The sequence below is a fragment of the Sapajus apella genome, unplaced genomic scaffold, assembly GCF_009761245.1.
Source record: "Sapajus apella isolate SASKATOON/1434 unplaced genomic scaffold, GSC_monkey_1.0 scaffold104, whole genome shotgun sequence".
Lineage (NCBI taxonomy): Eukaryota > Metazoa > Chordata > Mammalia > Primates > Cebidae > Sapajus > Sapajus apella.
Window position 1 is genome coordinate 4,214,698 of NW_022437044.1, and position 21,009 is coordinate 4,235,706.

Genomic DNA, 21,009 nt, shown 5'->3' on the forward strand with positions numbered 1-21,009 from the left:
TTTTTAGTGGAGATAGGAATTCATGATGTTGGTCAGACTGGACTTGAACTCCTGACCTCAGGCATCAGCCCGCGTTGGCCTCCCAAAGTGCTGGGATTACAGGCCTGAGCCACCGCTCCTAGCCTCTGCGGTATCTCTTAGGGTCAGGCCATACTTCCAACTTTCATCCCTCCAAATTAGGGTATATTACTTGAATCTGCTAGAATTTCATACACATCTTACTCAACATGCCACCACTTCTGTCAATAGGGGAGTTTAATGTGGGTTTCCTGATTGTTTGTTCAATTTGTTTCAAAGTGTAATATACCTGGCAGGAATTATCCAGATACTTTACGACAGTAAAATCACTTGAAACTAGGAGGTGGAGGTTACAGTGAGCTGAGATCGCGCCACTACTGCACTCCAGCCTGGGTGACAGAGCAAGACTCAGTCTCAAAAAAAAAAATTAAATAAATAAATAAACTGTCTGTGATCACCAATATTTCTTGAATCCTATCTTATTCTACTTGTTCCACATTGCTAAAAGACCCACAAATTTCTGACTGAAGTTTAAAGAAAATCACCACAACTAGATAGCAGAGTCCAAGAAACAGAGACAAAGACCTCAGTGGTACTGACAGACAATAGCAAAGTCACCAAAAGACAAAGATTTTAAGGCCACAGAAAAGAAATCTTAAGCGGCAAGGCATCAAAAGCAAAAGTCTGGTTCAAAATTATTATTAATATCTGCTTTGAACACGGACGGGAGGAGTCAAAGTACAATAATTACACTCTTATTGAGGTTAATGACTAATCAACAATTTGTTCCTGATCTATCTGGATGAGCCAATGAGACAATTATAAGTAACAAGAGGGAAGAGCAATACCAGAGTAAAATCAAATAGCAAGAAAGTGATAGGCATATTAACACTCATAGAAATAGAGTTCGTCAGTTAGTGGACACTGGTGACAACAGCAGAGAAAACTCTGGAGAGCTATCAACTGCATGCAAACAAGGGCATTGGAAATTACAGAAAATGCAGAAGAACATTGGGAAACGAGAAAGCCCAGGAAGTGTGGGGGAGGGTCAGCGTGCAAAAGAAAGGATGTGACGTCACTGAGCTACCTGGCTCCTCTGTTAGCAAAGCGGTTAGCAACGCTGTTTGTCTGCGTGGGAAGGAAGAGGTGAGAATTCTCCTTGGAGACCGGCCCTTGCTTTCTAAAGTGACTATCCGTTTGAGTTACCTTTGTCCTAACTCAGTTGTCTGTGATTCCCAATATAGTAAAGATAAGCCTTTTGAATATGGAGGCTGCTGCAGAAGACGCGGCGGAGATCCAAAGCCCAATGGAAAACGAAACACCGGCGGACAACCTAAGCCTCGCCCAAGACACTTCAATCATGTCGAGAAGTAACGCAGATATAGACAAACCGCTTACCTTACCACGGCGCCGGAAGAAGGGGAACTTGCCAGTCGCGTCTGTTAAGATTCTCCGCGACTGGATGTATAAGCATCGGTTTAGGGCTTACCCTTCAGAAGCGGAGAAGCAAATGCTGTCGGAGAAGACCAATTTGTCTTTGTCCCAGATCTCTAACTGGTTCATCAATGCTCGCAGACGCATTCTTCCAGAGATGCTTCAACAGTCTAGAAATGACTCCTTCGTTGATCAGGAAATGGGCAAAGATGACGATGACACCCACCTGCAGGACACCGATGACTTCATGTCTGCCAAGTCAGGGCCCAGAGATCCAGACAAGGTACAATCCCTGTGGCCCGTGCCAATGGGCCAGATGTCAGGAGAGAAGCTACCAGATCCGGGGTCGGCCTCTAGCGAGGAGCTCGCCGTGATAGCCCAGCCAAAGAAAAAGGTCAAGGTTTCTACCAACACAACCCCATCTTCTCCAGAACCTCTGTTTCCAGAGGAGTATCCCGATTTTACCAGCTTCCAGATTCTGGTCGAAGTAGCAGTACAACGGGCTGCCGAGCTGGAGCTAGAGAGGCAGCAAGAGCAGAATCATGATTGATGATATCTCAAAAACCCAAGTAGTCAGCCCCTTACCTACTGTGGTAAACCTGTTTATGCTCACCCCAACTTATTTGTGTGCTTACCTTTCATAGAGGCATCTTTCTTTCTACTGGTTTCATGAGAACCAGTCTTAGTTATTGGGACTAAATTCTGTCAGATATTCCAATGTTTCCAGGTGACTAAGGTGCCATCATGATTAACACCGGAGCAAAGATCTTTTATTCTGCTTCACCCTGGACTTGAACTCTTTAGACAATCAGACTAATACATCGGACAGTAAACATCAAGCTAGATTTCAGAGACAAATGTTTTTGGCTTTCTAGCCAAGTTTCTTAATCCCAGGGTTGCTACAAATACTAAGTCACCCCTCTTTGTCCCTCTCTCTGTAATCTCCCTTATGTGTGTGAATCATAGAAAAGAGTCTCTATAAAAATGGCTATAACATCACTCGCCTCCCGCATTTTATTGTGGGAGTTTTTGTGAAGCGTTCAACTCTTATGCTCCTCTTTGTGCAGTTTATTGGCCAATTTTAAAGTAGTTATTCTTTGCAGGGGGTTTGAGCATGACAACGAAAGTACAGTAAATTCATGAACATTTTCTTGGATACAGGTGAACTCTGCTTGGTTTGAGCAGTGAAAAGTCTGAATAAAGGTAAGAAAATTCCAAATGTTAATCTTCTCTTGCTGGTTGTTGGTTAGATAGTTGGTTTTAGAGAATACTTTTTGGGTCTTAATTATCAAAGTAAAAAGGTAACAACAAAAATAATGTAGATCCAGGTATTCTATTATTTTGTTTTTATCTTTTTAATACATTTATATATTTTTTCTATTAAAATTCTTTTGGTAGGGGTTGGGGTAGGAATGTCAAAAACTCCAGACAGGTCCCACATGAAAATAATCCTATTGTCCTATGAAGGCAGCTTTTTCACACAGGCAGATTTTCAATAGAATAGGAACAGAAAAATACTACCCCAGACAGCTGTAATTTTACTTCTTTGATTTTAGGGACCTAAAACCTGAGGGATCTAGGTCTACAATTTGGACTCTATCTTGTTTCTGATTCTGCACTAATGTGAAATAGATCATGATTTGTCTACTTCTAGGGCTCATTTTTATATTGTTATCAAATTCTTGGCAATTTTAAATACAAGATACCATATCTTCTTTAGGCATCGAAACAAGCAATGGTCATGGGCTATTACTCTGGATATTATCAGTTTCCATCTTATGAGAAAGGAAACAGACCCACATTCCCAAACTGCTATTTCTGAAATACACTAAAGTAGGAAGGAATTAAGGTTTCTGAGCTATACACACATCCAGGGCATTTGGAAGGAAGTGATACAATAATATTCATTGTAACCTTACTGAGGAGGGCCCCTAAACACTCAAGGAAGTGCCATACCATTTTCTTCATAGTGCCTTCCTTTGTCCCACAACCCCCAGACAGGCCCAGGTGTGTGATGTTCCCCCCCCTGTGTCCATGTGTTCTCGTAACCTGAGTGTGTGTGCATGCATGCATGCATGCGTGTGTGTGTGTGTGTGTGTACTAGACACATAAAACCCAAGAATCCAACAAGAAAACAAGCTTTACTTCCAAATCAATGCAGTGTATTAGTAGAATCTTCACTATGAAAGCAGAATCACAGTTGATAAGGTGACCGTGATATTTTTACACACTATGGGTATTTCATAAAGATACCAGAGAAAAATTTGACCTTTAAGAAACAAAATGATTATAATAATTCCAGACAAATATACCTGGATTGTAGGGTACCAAGAGACTCTGAAAGCAGCTGTTGTGACCATGCATGAATATTAGAATATAATGCCAAAGATATTTGTTCCTGAAAAAATGTTATATGATTTTGAAAGTACCTGAACAAAATCAGGATTTCATTTGGTCAAGTGACCAACTTCCTGGATACAAGAAACTAAGGAAATTAACTTAAGATATTAACTATAAAACAGAATAATCATAAAGACATTCAATAAACCACTGTATAATTATTAGAAACTATATAGCTTTCCAAGAAAATTCCTATACATTTTAATTATCTGTTTATAAATAAATGTCTACGATAAGTCTTGCCTATACTTCTCACTTAATTATAATCATCTCTACAGTCAGATATGATTCATCTTTCCCAGACATTCCAACATTTTTATAAGTGGAATTCCTAATTGTGCAGCTATAACACTCTGTTGCTTTCAATTAACAAAGCTAAAACTCTTCCTCTCTACTGTCCATCAAAGATAACACTATTTCACTTTTTTCGTAGTTTTTTGAGATGGCACTCAAAAATGATATTTTTGGCATGAAATGAAAATGTCATGATTCTTCAGTTATGATAGCAGATTCATTGTTAGAGTTAGCTTGTGTTAAATCTAGTCTGTGTGTTTGACCGTGGAACATGTGCAACATTGAATGTATTACCTCTCACAGCAGTTCCTCAGACAGGAAATTGTATCCCTCAGTTGGGTGGTACAAGTGTAATTCTGTTTCCGTGTATTGTGCCATAGAGCTCCTTCTGTGACAGGTTAGATTATCGGTGATACGTCTCTATGTCATGCCCATTTTCTTCTTTGTCTACAAGAATGTCATACCTACAAAGTTTGTGGTATTCCAAGATAATGCCTTGCCAAAGTTACAAATTCCAATATACATAAATACCGTTTCAAGTTAGAGGAGGGTCACATTGCCATCATTAGAAAAACCCAGATTTTACACATGTACCCTAATCATTATAGCCAGCTTATGCAGGGATTGAGAATGGAACATCTTTTTAAGCCAAAGTCTCAAAAGAAAGAAACATTTTAAAAGTAAATTAGGCAACAGATGTGTTGATAATTTTTTTATTTTTTCCTTGTATTTTACAACTATATATTTTTAATTACACTTACTCTGCTGTGAACTAGTTATTGGAGAAAAGTAATAACCAAGTAACTATTTCAATGACATCACACCACTGGAGATGTTCATATAAATAATAAGGCCACTGAAGCATACCACAGAAGTCTTTCTCATGCCTTATTGCTTTAGCAGGTTAAATAAATAAACAAGTGTAATAATAGAAACTTCCATATATTCTGGAGGAAGCCAACATACCAAACATGTATCATAGGAATTAGATATAGTGACAAAGGGCACCTCTAAATGCATCCAAATGAATAGAAATTTTGGAATGGCAATTTCAGTTCACACAAACTAGTTTCTGAACCCTGCCAAGCAACTAAATTCTAGACGTAACTGTCTCCTTGCCAACTGTAGTAACCCAAAGTTTCACAGTGTCTTCAGAGAAATAACTGAACTGAATTCTTAAGAGTATGAGAAATGAATAGGATTTAACTTATAACCTTTGGGGTATTCAAAAATGACTTGGTTTCTTTCTAATAACTAACAAATGACATATTATTAATATACCAGCACCATCAACATGGTATATTTATGTTGCTGAAGAATTTTCCAATGTTGGAACTTGCTAAACCGAAAAATATTACTGTTCAATGTAACAATTATTTCTAATTGTATAATAAATAATAACACAAAAACATTGGACATAATATTTCTCCATCGTGCCACTAATCCAAAAATAAAAATAAATAAAATACGAAACATAGGGATCTTTTTTTTTTTTTTTTTTTTGAGACGGAGTTTTGCTCTTGTTACCCAGGCTGGAGTGCAATGGCGCGATCTCGGCTCACCGCAACCTCCGCCTCCTGGGTTCAGGCAATTCTCCTGCCTCAGCCTCCTGAGTAGCTGGGATTACAGGCACGCGCCACCATGCCCAGCTGATTTTTTGTAGCTTTAGTAGAGACGGGGTTTCACCATGTTGACCAGGATGGTCTCGATCTCTTGACCTTGTGATCCACCCGCCTCGGCCTCCCAAAGTGCTGGGATTACAGGCTTGAGCCACCGCGCCCGGCCAGGGATCTTATTATAGTTATTATAACCCTTTGATACATACACTTTTGGGTGAATATATGAAAATGAGATGTTATAATAAAACTGTGTTTCTGAAATCAGATCATTGAAAATTTTGATTATGTATGAACTGCTCAAACTAAAAAGCAGTTTTTAATATATATCCAGTCAAATAATATAATCAGTTCAATCTAATGCTGTTTGTATATATTTATTGTTTTCTCCATTGTTAAATCAGGAACGGTGAAACCCCATCTCTACAAAAAAATACAAGCATTAGCCAGGTGTCGTGGCACATCCTATAGTCCCAGCATCTCAGGAGGCTGAGGTGGGGGGATAGCTTGAGCCTGGGAGGTTGAGGATACAGTGAGCGAGATTGCACCACTGCACCACGGGCTGGGTGACAGAGCAAGACTCTGTCTCAAAAAAAAATACTATTTTAATGCAACGATTAATACTTCATTAGAAATGAAAATGTATAAAACAAAAGTAAAACTAAACAAGATGCTGGGGGAAAAGACATAAATCAGAAATATTACATACAAACCTGAGTGTATGATGTTCGTAGCTTGTAGACAGTACACTACATAATTTTGAAAGCAAAAGCTTTAATAGTTATCTCACTCTTTGAGGCCAAAGAATACCTACTATTAAATTATTTGAACAGCCATACATGTACTGTATGTGTCTGGAAACTGATACTGACTTCTAAGGTGGAGTTTAACAGTCTTCATAGGGACCACATCAATTCCTTCACATAAAACGGAGTTATTTATTTCCAAGATACAATGGTGGTACAAACATTGAGTAAACATTCTCATTCCAAAAGGGATACATCATCCAAAAGAGAAGAGCAACAAGCCCCATGCAAGTGTGAACCCCCTGCAGAGCAGTCGTAATTTTAAAGCTCCAGAATAATCCTTGACTCCATGGCCACATCCAGGGCACACTAGGGCAAGGGGCCAGCTCCCTAGGTCTTGGGCAGCTCTGCCCCTGTGGCTTTGCAGGGTGACCCTGTAGCTGCTGTCACAAGTTGGAGTTAAATAGCCGTTCTAGGGAGGGGAACATCACACAACGGGGGCCTGTTGGGGGTTGGGAGGCTGGGAGAGGTAGCAGGGATTGAGGGGCTAGAGGAGGGATAGCATTAGAAGAACCACCTAATGTAGATGATGGGGGGATGGATGCAGCATGTAGATTCTAATTTAGATGATGGGGGGATGAATACACCATAGCACGTGTATACCTATATAACAAACCTGCACGTTCTGCACATGCACCCCAGAACTTAAAATATAAAAATTAAAAAAAGAAAAGAAAAAAATACCCAGGAATGGGTATTAATTTTGAAAAAACAACAACAACAACAACAAAAAAATAAAAAACAATAAAAAAAACCGGTGTCCTTTCCAGGCTGGGATTGCAAACTGCCAGTGGTTCTGCCAGATTCTTGGGTCTAGAGGGTGATGTCCCCATTCCCACAGCTCCGCTAGGCAGAGTGCCTCTTCCGGTCATTCGGGATGCCTCTTCCAAAAAAGACAGTTTTTGTTTGCTTTTTAAAAATTAAAGTGTTTGCCATCTGCACTGTTTCTTCAATGCACAGCTTTAGGACCAGAGCATTCCCTGAGGGCGTATCTTCCCCATCCACAGTGTTCTAGCTTGCTTTCTTTTTCTGTACTTTTCAATACAGAAATAAACTGCATTTCCTTTTTTTTTTTTTTTTGTTTGAGCCACAGGACTAGAAAGGAAGTTCTAACGGCTATTTAAAAGTCTGGGCTCTGAAATTAGGCTATCTGGATTTCAAATTTCAAAAACTATGTTGTCGCACTTACCAATGTCTCACAAGAAATATGAGTTATTATTTTTCTGTCTGTGTAAATATCTAAAGAAGGTGGTTTTTTCCCAACAATCGAACTGCAGTGACTTCGTTTCAGTCTGTGATATTTGCTTTTTGTAATTTGTCCAGGATTTATCATTATAAACAACAAAAAAGATAGGCTAGAGTAGGCTTATTCTGCTATGGCAGAATTGGAATTTCTTAATTTTTATAAATTGTACTTACCTCCCTTTATGCTAATCACCCCATGCAAAGCCCAGAGAATACTAGAGTTTGGTAGAATTAGCCTTTTTTCAGTCAACACATAATTCTTACTATGTTCCAAAGGTAACCAGAGCCCTTGCTTTCAAAGTTTTAATTCAAGTTGCATTTATCTCCAAAGGATAAACTGTGTGGGAATATACATTGTCTTGAATTAAAAAAAAAACATGGAGAATGAGATAGGTAATGAATAACATTGAGGACTAGCTGTTTACTATTTTTCATGACTTAACTTTGAGTAGCAATAGAGCATTTCAGTAACTGTACCTCTATTCCTACAAGGAACCCGTCCCCGAAATGATTATCCCTAAGAAACAAGAAATAGCAATAAGATGTAAACATATTTCTGGGAGTTGTCATATCATCCACTAAGTCAGAGGACACCCAGATGGATAGAAGCAGTTGTATAGTTACATTTTGTGAAAACTGTGTCCAATTTTCTAGTTCTGTGAATACATGCTCTACAAACTTTGTTGAACCAGCATCCCATGCATTTTTGAGAAAGTGCTACCAATAAAAGCATACAGATTTATCCCTAAATTTTACACAGGCATATTTACATTCTATATACATTATGAAATGAACACAAATAAAGGTTATAATTAGATAAATGGCAAGCATAAGGCATTCCAAATTTTCCCACACACCAATGCACTTTTTTTGGGTATCCCATGCTGTTCATACATCTGAATTTTGAAATAACTATTGTAAACATGTAATATATTCTAGGAAAAGAGAAATCTATTTCATCAAAAAAATTTGTGTCAACCGTATACAGTTAATGAAAGATGATGATGGTGTGTGTGTGTTTCTAGTTCTACTAAAACAACGAATGCAGTTTTATTTCATGAATAACTTCTTAGCCATTGTATTCTATAGGATATATATTCCATTAAAACATAGAAAATCAATTCTTGCTATTTATCTGTCTCACTCTGTCCTGACAAAGATCTCCCTGGACTTGTTCCTTAAAAATGAAGTCCTTCTACTGAATAAATTTTTTTAAAAAGTATAGAAAAAATTTTGAGCTCAAAGACTTCAGGAAACTTTTCAACAAACTAACATCAGGAAACAACTTATTCAACATCAGGAAAAGTATTTATATTCTAACTCTGACTGTTCTTGAGCTTTCTAGACAGTTCATTGTCTTTGACATTATTTGACATCTGTTTCAATATTTACATGAAAGTAGAAAAGTACTTTTAGAATACCATCTCTGAGAAGGTAACTGGGTGTATTTTCTGCAAGTGTTTCCAAAATATGCCGAGATAAAATTTTGAATAAAGTTTTTAAATGTAAGATGATTTAATTCAACTTCTATTTTAGAATTATCATTAAAGAAAAATGCCTTTAAAAATAAGTTTATGGAACATATATTTATTTTTTCTGTTCTTAATATATGCTTTAAAATACGCAGACCCCAGGCCGGGCGCGGTGGCTCACGCCTGTAATCCCAGCACTTTGGGAGGCCGAGGCGGGTGGATCACGAGGTCAAGAGATCCAGACCATCCAGGTCAACACGGTGAAACCCCGTCTCTACTAAAACTACAAACAATTAGCTGGGCATGGTGGCGCGTGCCTGTAATCCCAGCTACTCAGGAGGCTGAGGTAGGAGAATTGCCTGAACCCAGGAGGCGGAGGTTGCGGTGAGCCGAGATCGCGCCATTGCACTCCAGCCTGGGTAACGAGAACGAAACTCCGTCTCAAAAAAAAAAAAAAAATATGCAGATCCCCTTGGATTTCCAAAATTTAATTCTGTTAATATTTTAGTTTAAAACACAAAAAGGTAAACAAATGAATGCTTGCCTAACCAGAATTTAGATATTTTTAGAATCTGTTCACTTATTAAATATCTCATTGAGTTTTTCTATAAGAAATAAGCATCTTAATTTTTTTTACCAATTGAATATCATGAGTTTTACAAGATTATTCTCTTGCTAGAGAATAATACTCCTTTGCCATGTGCTTTTGAGATAGCTGGTATCATTATTATGTGGGAGTTAAGTGAATATATTAAGGGTGGAAACATTTCTGCCAATGGGATTTACATGTCTTAGAAGACTTCTTGCTCATTATAGTTTTGATCATAATACAGAGCTTAATACACAAAAACATACACACACATAGCCTCTATCCCAAACACTTGTTTTAAGTCATTTTTGTGTAATTCCCTTTGCTCTTTGTACATATAATGAAATATATTATATTTAAAAGCCATGTATTGAACACCTTGTCTTCTGCCCCCACCATCTGACAAACTCTAATGTTTAAAAGCTGAAACATTCAATCATAATTATCATTTATGACACCACTACATCTTTGTTCTCTAATGTTCTTGATTTATATATATTGCTATTAGTAAAATGAGAATATGAAGATGAAGTTAGGATAAACTGGTGTCATGGAGTAACATACTGAAGTACCAAAAGATGATGTGGGATATTGTATTGGAGCACAAAATTTCAGAATCATACATTTTTTTTCTTGGATTTCTGGAAGCTTAGTTTATTATTAATTAAGATAAATTCTATAGACATTTTCCTGGGAAGACAATCTAGTTTCCAGTACGCATCACTGAAATAATAATTAATTAGAGGATCACTTATACAGCAGAAGATTTGGTGGAGAAGAAAAATTTTAAGTTAAGCAGCATAAAGAACAATTAATTTTCTAATATTTCTGGAAGATCACTTATTTTGTATACAATAATGACTCTCCTCAAACTTAATTCTTCTCACAAAGTATCCATGGAATAACATTTAAAACAGATGGTATCTTGCTCTTCTGACAGTTTCTTACACTTTCATATATTTGAGGGAATGTCTAAGAGTAAGTTTGAAGAAACTCTCTTGGGATACAACACTGCTCTATGATTTGCTACTACTGAGATTTTTACATAAACATATGTGTGTACATATATATTTACATACACACATACACATATGATATGGGAGTGAGGCAAGAAAGCGCTGGGTAGGGAGGGCAGGGTCCCTGGCCAGGGCTCCACCTTCACCCTTGGGCCTGTACCCCTGGACTTAAGTGAGAACAGGCATTCCTGTTTTCACCCTTGAATGTTGCATTTCTTGAAGACGACTCTGGCCTGCCACAACCCCCATCCTGTGCCCATGTAAACCCGAGACTTTGGGGAGCACACAACACAAGTGGCTGAATGTCAAGAGGAGCAGAGGAACAGAGCAGCAGAGAGTGGCAGAGAGCAGCAGGGTGGCGCAGAAGAGAAGGAAGGAAGAGGCGTCTGAACACCCAGAGGAGTTCAGCAGAGAACTCCCCGACCCCTCCACCTTGCAGCTCCCCATCCATCTCGCTGACCACCACTCAATAAAACCTTGTACTCCTCCCTTCGAGCCCACATGTGATCCGATGTTTCTGGGACATGGGGCAAGTGCTTGGAATACAGAAGGCAGTCACTCTGGCCCTCTGCCCTTTCGATAAGGTAGAGCGTCCATTGAGCTGATTTACCGTCAAACAATCTGCAGATGGCAAAGCTGAGAGAGCTTTGTAACACTGGGTTGCAGGCACCCACCCCTGGCAGTCTGCACGCTCCCCTCAGGGGTTTGAGCTGCAGGGTGACCAAACAGGTGAGCCACACCCCGTCACATGTCCTGTTAGGGGAAATCAGGGAATTCTCCCATTACATATATCAGATTTAGCAGTAGGAGATAAAGTGGCATAAGTTAAATATGATGATATAGGCATGATAAAATAATATATTATTGCATTTCTACTAATTTCATAACATTATTTCCTATTGGTCTACTATCATATTTGCAGACATTATGGACTATCTTTTCTAAATTTTCTCTTTTTTTTGCAAACTATATTCATCATTTATTTCCCAAAGGGAAATATGGGTGGAAAAATTCATTGTGAGCTTCAGGCATTATTTCTTGGATATCTACCAAAAGCCCTCCTTCCTAGTATTTACATTCATACATTTGACATTGGCCAGAACATGTTTTTCAATATGAAGGACTCCTTTCTTCATTTTGTTTTTAGAGTATGAAGAGTAAAGCCAGATTTCTGAGGAAATTTTTATTATTTAATTTTAGAGATTGATTTGTCACATTAAGATTGTGTTTTATTCTTTTAAAATTCAGAATACGACACATACCAGAATAGTCATATTGTGTGAACAGCACATACTCTTGTTGTAAAGGTACCGCGATGAAAAGGCAGTGTTTAATTAGAATGTTGCTTTTTTGGGAGCTTCAACTTTGAACAATACAAGTTAGATATAAGTGTGATCTAGAAATGGTATGTCTACATAGGCATAATTGGTTCTCACCCTTCACCCACTCTGATGGATTTAGCACTTTGACACATACCCGAAGGAGGTCCATCTTTCCATTGCATGAACAAGACCTGGATATTTAAAGAATATTTTATGAGGAGAGAGTTTTTAAATAAAAGGTTTATGTCATAAGCAAAATAGTAAAGATTTATAAAATTCCCTTTAAGAAAATCTCTGTTTTCTTTCCCGCAAAGTTACAGTGCCTTAGTTCTCCTCATCCTTTTTTTCCTTCATGTAGCTTCTAAAATATTTGCTTATATTTCGAAGTAATATGGATCCTTCCTTCAGCTTGCATAATCAGCAAAAAAAAAAAAAAAAAAAAGCCCGGTTATTGCTCTTGTAGTCAGATCTTGTATTATTTCTCAGATTTGCCTGTGTTGGGGTTTTTAAGTTCATTTAGCCACAAAGGACTCACATATGTAATGCCATTAGGTTAAAACTGCTTGGTTTATTTATCTACACAACTATCCTTGCCAACAGGACACAGACAAAAAGTATAATAATTAGCATCTACTAATGGCCCCAAATCCTTCTTTGGAACATTTTAATGAACACCAACTAGCATTAGTCTCTGTGCCTTTCTTTTCTTTTTGCTCTCATTCCTTTAACTGAAATGTACCTTTCTAGATGTTTACATAGACAGAAAAATAATAGCTAGTATTTATTGTGAGATATTGGTAAGTGCCACAATATGGTTTTTGAAATTTATAAACCAGATAGTCTAACTTGAGAGCCCGGACACCTAAATACATGTTAGACCTTCCTTTCTAGTCCTATTGATTAATGTCATAGAAAATCAAGCTAATTATTCAGGTTGGCAGTGATTTCATGTGCCCTTCATTCTATGTAGTTGAACAAAATATGTTATCACTCTCTGTAGGCTAATTGTGTACATGACATAGAATATTAATGTTGCAAATTTTGCCCATATGATTCCCTCAGGAATCTACTATTAGGTAGAGTTTATCCACTTTCACTTTTATATTGCTTAGTATGGTATGAACTAAGAATCAAATGCAATTGTTAGTGCCAGTTCAGGAGGGATGTTTTCCCTCAGTCTACCCTTATCACCCTTAAGAATGCATCTTCTTCCATATTTTGGGCTTACAATATCTCATATTTTTGCCTGAAGGAATATAGTTTAAGATGTTACTTTTTAGAGAGAAAGAGAATATTATTTACCAAAGTCGTCTTCATCTTCAAATTTATTTCCGGTTCTGGTATTATGTTTTCAGAACACATTTCCAATATATATTTTATAAAAAACACATTTTAAAATAATGATATCAGTCCCGACATAAGTTTTACGGGACATGGGGCATGAAAGTAGTGGAACATGTCAGTGCAAGCTTGGCTGTGCAGTCCTAAGGCTCTGAGGGAACAGGATGTATGACTCCTCTTTATTATTAGTGATGATAAGATGTAAGAACGATCCTTTCAAATTTGTTTGATAATAATGCTATTTAAATACAACTATCTTAAAAACATATGGGAGATAACTGTATACCTTAAGATACCCTTAAACATATTATTCCTCTTGCAACCACTGGCAATTTAATTTTTCTATTTCAAGGAATGATTTTAATTAAGGGGAAAAGTGAAATACAAAGAGTAGAAGTTCATTTTCTCCTTTGTAATATTATCCAAGGTGCAACTGAGAACAAAATGTCGAAAACCCTATTTTTAAAATGCCATCTTGATTTTATTTAATTCTAAGTATGCAATTTTAAAATTTAACTGACTATGGTAAATACCAATATTTTTCAATTAACTTTTTAAAAGAGAAAGTATTTTACTGAATGATAAATAATCACATATTTCTGGCTAATTTATGTAATTCTATGTGTTTGGTTGCCCAATGTATCTGTGTTAATTAGCAGAATAAATTACAAGTATACAATTCATATGCAGTTTCTAATTTAGGTAAAGATTTTACATATGAACAGACATCTCTAAGACAGCCATCAAATAATTAATTCACAAAAAGAATTAAAGTATTAAACAGGAGAAATACAAGGTGTTATACAGTCCAATTATAAAAGCTTACAATAATCACATATTAGTAGCCTGAGTTTTGACAGAATTGCTGGGCTTATGATCTCCTTGGATGTCTAATAGCATAATTTTACGTGCATGAAAGCTTTATTTTAGAGTTAGAAGCTGAAGGGGCTTATCGTGAGGATAATAGACCTAGGGAGAATTAAGGGTGCTTAGTTATACTTTGGAACTTGAATAATTCGTAGCTTTGATATACATTAGGCTATATGAGCCAACTGTTATCCCCCAGGCATGATATATGTGCTGGAAATAACAGAGTATCTGCAGAAGGTGAGAACTGTAGACACGAAGTATAAACGTGTCCAAGTAATTCACTTTATTGATGGTGTAAACAACAGAGTGATTGTGGTTTCCACAGACATGCAGCACTATGATTAGAAAATAAGAAATATTAGAGGAAAATATGATCCTCTGAAAACAAACATCATAGAGAGCCTGCGCTTCAGGTCACAGCCTTCAACCTTAAGACCAGACTTGTATAAAACCTAGAGATAGGATTGTTAACCATTTTTTATATAACTGACAACCAGCATCTGAATGTGTTTTGCAATAGCAAAATAACTATCTGCTACTATCTGTGAATTCTCACTACCTGTGATTATTTTAATCACCCAAAATTACATATAGATAGATGGAGAGATATACATATTGCATTACTATATGAAAATAAAAATGCTGTCTTGAATTGCTGATTGGAAAACCAATATACAGTTAACTCCATTTGGAATTTCAAAAGTTTAGCAACTGAAACAGATTATTACGAATATGGGTTTGGTGAAATTGCTCTTCTTGTGCTTTATGTTTAAATAAAATAGTATCTCTTAATTTGCTCACCTTTTTCTTTAATAAATGCAGTGAATAAATAATACCTGCAGAAACATACATAAGGTAGGTAATAATAGAAGTAAAATAACACAATTGAGACTCTCATTTTATGTCTCACAGTAGCCTTATAACCAGAACAAAAACTTTCTAAAACAACTAGAAGTATCAGTTAACATATAATTAAACGCATAGCTACATTTTTAATAAATCAAAGAAAAAATTCTATGGCACAAAAATGAAAAGGATCATGGAACCAGAGTAAGAAGACAGATTCACCCTTCCTGATTTCATGTGCTGATATGAGTGATATTGTTTGGATGTTTGTCACCCCCAAATCTCATGTTGAAATGTGCTTTCCCGTGTTGTAGATGGGGCCTGGTAGGAAGTGACTGGACCATTGGGGCAGATCCCTCATGAATGGTTTAGCACCATCCTCTTGGTGATATCTGACTTCTTCTTCAGTTAGTCACTGGAAATCTGGTTGTTTAAAAGATTTTGGGGCCAGGCGTGATGGCTCACGCCTGTAATCCCAGCACTTTGGGAGACCGAAGCAGGCAGATCATCTGAGGTAGGGAGATCAAGACCAGCCTGGACAACATGGTGAAACCCTTTTTCTAGTAAAAATACAAAAATTAACCAGGCATGGTGGGACGCACCTGTAATCCCAGCTACTTGGGAAGCTGAAGCGGGAGAACTGCTTGAACCCGGGAGGTGGAGGTTGCAGTGAGCCGAGATCTGGCCGCTGCACTCCAGACTGGGTGACATTGTGAGACTCCGTCCAAAAAAATAATAACAAAATTGGCTGGGTGTGGTGGCTCACACCTGTAATCCCAGCACCTTGGGAAGCAGAGGCGGGCAGATCAGAAGGTCAGGAGTTTGAGACCAGCCTGGCCAATATGGTGAAACCTCGTCTCTACTAAAATATAAAAAATTATCTGGACGTGGTGGCGGGTGCCTGTAGTCCCAGCTACTCAGGAGGCTGAGACAGGAGAATCGCTTGAACCTAGGAGGTGGAGGTTGCAGTGAGCCAAGATCATGCCACTACATTCCAGACTGGGTGACAGAGCAAAACTCTGTCTCAAAATAACAATAATAATAATAATAATGGAATAAAATTTAAAAATAAAAAAATAAAAGATTCTGGGATGTCCCTCTTTACTGTCTCTTGCTCCCTCTTTTGCCATGTGACATGCTCATTTCCCTTTTCCTTCTGCAGTGATTGTAAGCTTCCTGGGGCTCTCACCAGGAGCAGATGCAGGAATCCTGCTTCCTCTTCAGCCTGTAGAACTGTGAGCCAAAATAAACCTTTTTTCTTATAAATTATCCAGTCTCTGGTATTTATTTATAATAAAGCAAGAACACACTAACACATATGAATACATAAGATTATTGTGTCTTGATGATTTTTGGGCCAGGAGATAAGGGCTGGAAACTGAGAAGAGTGGGGGTTAAAACTCAGCCCTTACACACAGCAGCATTAAAGCCCTATATTCTCAATTAAATGGTAAACTAGGAATAATATGTCTGTCATCAAAGAAATTCTTCAGTAAAACTTTTCTACATCTGCCTGGCATCTAGGTATATATGTATGGTAAGCAGAATCTTAACATGTCTCTCATCTTCTCCACTGACTTGTGTTATACCCATGATTATGTTATATTCCATGGTACAGGTATTGATCGACTTATGACCTATGCAACTTACGACCATTCGACTTTACGACCACAATCGCTAGCCACGACTGCTCCGCGTCTGGCAGCACAAACGTTGCCCAGCTGGACGTCCAACAGTGCGGACCAGCTTCCAGTAGCACTACCATCTCTGCATGCATATAGCCTACCCAACTTACGACCAGATCGTGTACAACCGGTCTGTCAGAACCAATCGTGGTCATAAGTCAAGCACTAGCTGTAAATGGTATTTTGAAAATAAAATGATGATTAATAATTGGTTTTACTTACAACTGGATGACTATCTGCTTCTTCAGTTCTTTGCAGAGGGAAAGTCAGAGATATTTAAAGCATGAGAGAAATATAATGCATGGGAGATTTTTCATTTCTGAGATGAATGGCCACATGGCAAGGACTTGATAGTGGCCTCTAGTTGCTGACAGTCATCCCCAGTCAACAGGTAGCATAAAAATGAAAACTTCTGTTCTACCACTTGAAGAAAACAAATTTTGCAAAAAATCTGATGGTGTTTGTAGTCAGATCTTCCTTAACTGAGTCTTCAGATAAGAACATAGCCCAGCAAAAATTTTGACTTCAGTTTTTTAAGACTCTAAGAAGAGAATCCAGTGAAAACATGCTGGATTTTTGAACATGGGAACTATGACAAAACAAATTTTGTTATTTTAAACCAGTAAGATTTTTGTAACTTTGTATGCAGCAATATAAATCTAATACACCTACTCACCTCAGTCATGATAAAGTGATTCCTGTATTTTCCTAGGGGATAATATGGACATTAGTAAATGGTGTTTGGACAACTAGTTGACTTCATACCTTCTGTACATTAAGAAATATACCACTAGATGAAATATGTGAATGCAACAACAAAAAAAGCCATTGCATGTATTAGAAGAAAATAGAAGAAAATTTTTTATAATCTTTTGTGGAAAAGCTCTTTCTAATTATGACCCAATATATAAAAAAGAAAAAAAATGATTCTTAAATTTAGGTACATAAAAATAATGAAAATTGTTTTATGGTTTAAAAAAAAAGCCCACCAAAGCACAGCAAAAAGATAAAATGTTCTTAAATTTTATACCATAAGTTATCTACTTATTATCTATCTGTCCATCCACCCATCTACTGATATGTCAGAGGAATAAAAAAACAGACACAATTAACCCAGTAAAAATATAAGCAAATGGCATAAACTATTATAAAAATGTGCAATCTTCCCTTAAACATATAAAGGAGGTAAATTTTTTTACTGCTTACATTGACAAGTAATTTAAATCTTTATTGAAACAACCCTCTTAGCTATGATATTAACAAAAACACACAAGTTTGACGATACACAATGTTGTTGAAGCTGTAGAAAAACAGGATCTTTCACACTGTTTTATGGGGCATAAAATGTTATGATCCCCTAGGAAACAATTTCAAAATAACTCTCAAAATTGCAAATGCATTTACCCAAAATATTCTACAAGTATACCTACAAAATACATATGAACAAGGTTAGTTACGGTAATAGCAAAATGAAAAAATGTGGGGAAAACATCAACTGAACATCTATAGTATACTGGTTAAAAATTATAGTACATCCATACAATGCAGTTGCTAAAAAGAATGACAAAGCTTACCATGTACTGTTGGGGATAATTACAAAATATGTTGTTCTACAGCAAAATGTATGTGAGAACCGCGGAAGAACAGACTGCATATTCCTTTTGTCCTTGCCTTCAGCAAGGAATTTTACAAGGAAATACAAAAACATTATTAAGAGCAGTTATGTATTGGGATTGAGAAATATTTTAGATGTGGAAAAGAAGGAAGTACAGTAGTAGACATTTTGCCACCTGTATTAGTTGGTTCTCAAGTTGCTATAAAGAAACACCTGAGACTGGGTAATTTACAAAAAAATAGTTTTAATTGTTTAATTGTTCCAAAAGCGTATAGGAAGCATGGAGGCTTCTGCTCAACTGGGCAGGCCTCAGGGAGCTTTCAATTGTGGTGGAAGGCAAAGCCAGGAGTGAGTCACTTCCTACGGCCAGAGCAGGAGGAAAAGAAAGGCAGGGAGGTGCCACACACTTTCAAATAGCCATATCTGGTGAGAACTCCATCACAAAAACAGCACCAAAGGGAAAATCTAACCTATAATGCAATCACTTCCCATCAGGTCCCACCTCCAACATTGAGGATTACCATTCCGTATGAATTTTGGGTGCGGACACAGATCCAAACCATATCATTTCACCACTAACTTCTCCCAAATCTCATGTCCTTTTAACATGGCAAAATCCAGTCATGCCTTCCTAACAGTCCCCCAAAGTCTTTACTCCTTCCAGGATTAACTCCAAAGTCTGAAGTCTCATCTGAGACAAGGCTAATGAACCTGTAAAAATAAAAACAAGTTAGTTATTTCCAAGATACAGTGGAGGAACAGGCACTGGGTAAAAATTCCCATTCCAGAAGGGAGAAATCAATGAAAGGAAAGGGGTCACAGGCCCCATGCAAGTTTAAAACCCATGAGGCCAGTCATTAAATATTAAAGCTCTAAAATAATCTTTGACTTCATGTCTCACGTGAAGCCCTGTAAGATTGCTCAGTTTAGAATCGGAGAAGTTACTGTCCTCAAGGGCAATTCTCAATCATCAGCAAAAATTTGTGAGGCATATTCCACATGGTGTGTCACAGAATTTTCAGCAGAACTAAGCCCTAGCTTCCCACAGAAATTATCAGCACAATAAGGCACCATTTACTCTTTTATCATCCTTCCCTGAAAATGCTATCACTTCTCCCTCCTTCTTGTTTACTGAAGTCAACTCCCATAATAAACTGCCTGGAGTGATTGACTTTTCTCCAGATCTGCATTTAAACTATATTAACAACAAATATTTCAGTATATATAATTTTAGATTGTTTTGATGTTTTAACTATGTGACTATCATACCTATTTTTGAAAGTCTGAAATACGAATATTGGCGATCATGTGGAGCTAAGAGAGTTCTTAGAAATTCATTAGGGGAATTAAATTAGTTATGAGAATTTTGAAAATAATTTGGCAAATTCTATTTAAGTGTAAGATATACATATCATCACATTTTCAGTCCTAGAGAGCCCTCACATACATGTTCAGGAATACATATTCAACGTGTCAGCATTTTGACAATGACAAACAATTAAGAATAGCCTGAACATATCATAATCAATAAATTCTGGAACAGTCATAAAATTGAATTCTATTTAAATGTTATGTATGAACTAGTAAAAATGAATGAACCAGTGCTACAAGTGTAGATGACTCTTAAAAACATTGCTGTTTAAAAACATATTGCAGAAAAATTCACAAATGTGAATTCACAATTCACATTCTACACATTAAAAGTTGAAGCATGCAAATCATGCTACTTGTTGTTTAGGGTGTGAAAAGAAAATATCTTGGGCTCTCAAAATCCTTAAGCTAAAGGAAAAAGCAACTGGGAACTGCTTAGGGCAAACCCGCCTCCCATTCCATTCAAAGTTATCCCTCTGCTCACTTCAGATAAATGCTCTCTGATTGCTTCCTTTGGAAAGGCTAGTCAGAAACTCAGATGAATGCAACTGTTTTTCTCTTACCTATCTGTAACCTGGAAGCCCCCTCCTCATTTCAAGTCTTCCTGCCTTTGTTTCAAGGTGTCCCTCCTTTCCAGACAAAACCAATCATCTACTTCTTACATATATTGCTTGATGTCTCATTCTCCCTAAAATGTATAAAACCAAACTGTGCCGAACCACCTTGGGCACATGTCATCCGGACTTCCTGAGGCTGCGTGTCAGGGGCATGCATCCTTAACCTTGGCAACATAAACTTTCTGAATTAACTGAGACCACTCACAGGTTGTCGGCGTTCACATTTTGTTAACCACGGTTGGGGGTGGATTCCGAGTGGAGATTCCCCTGACCTTTGATAAATCTCTTACTGGTGCTTGGTACCAGCATGAGCTAACTTTATGGCTCAAACCAATAGGAAAAATTTCTGAGTTCTGAGAGCATCCCCTCCAGAGAATCCCTAATGCCCCCAAATTTCGTCAAGATCTAAGGTTTATTTTGCTGTACATCTCCTCTTTTGGGGGGAGTTTTAC

The 21,009-nt window shown here is 37.4% G+C and overlaps 1 protein-coding gene across 1 annotated transcript; it reads left to right on the top strand.

Annotated features, from left to right (window-relative positions):
* The first annotated feature begins 1,282 nt into the window (after nucleotides 1-1,282).
* TGIF2LX (TGFB induced factor homeobox 2 like X-linked) lies at nucleotides 1,283-2,448 on the top strand. Its single transcript, XM_032258697.1, has one exon. The coding sequence runs from the start codon at nucleotides 1,283-1,285 to the stop codon at nucleotides 2,000-2,002; it is 720 nt and encodes a 239-aa protein (XP_032114588.1). The 3' UTR covers nucleotides 2,003-2,448.
* The last annotated feature ends 18,561 nt before the right edge of the window (nucleotides 2,449-21,009 follow it).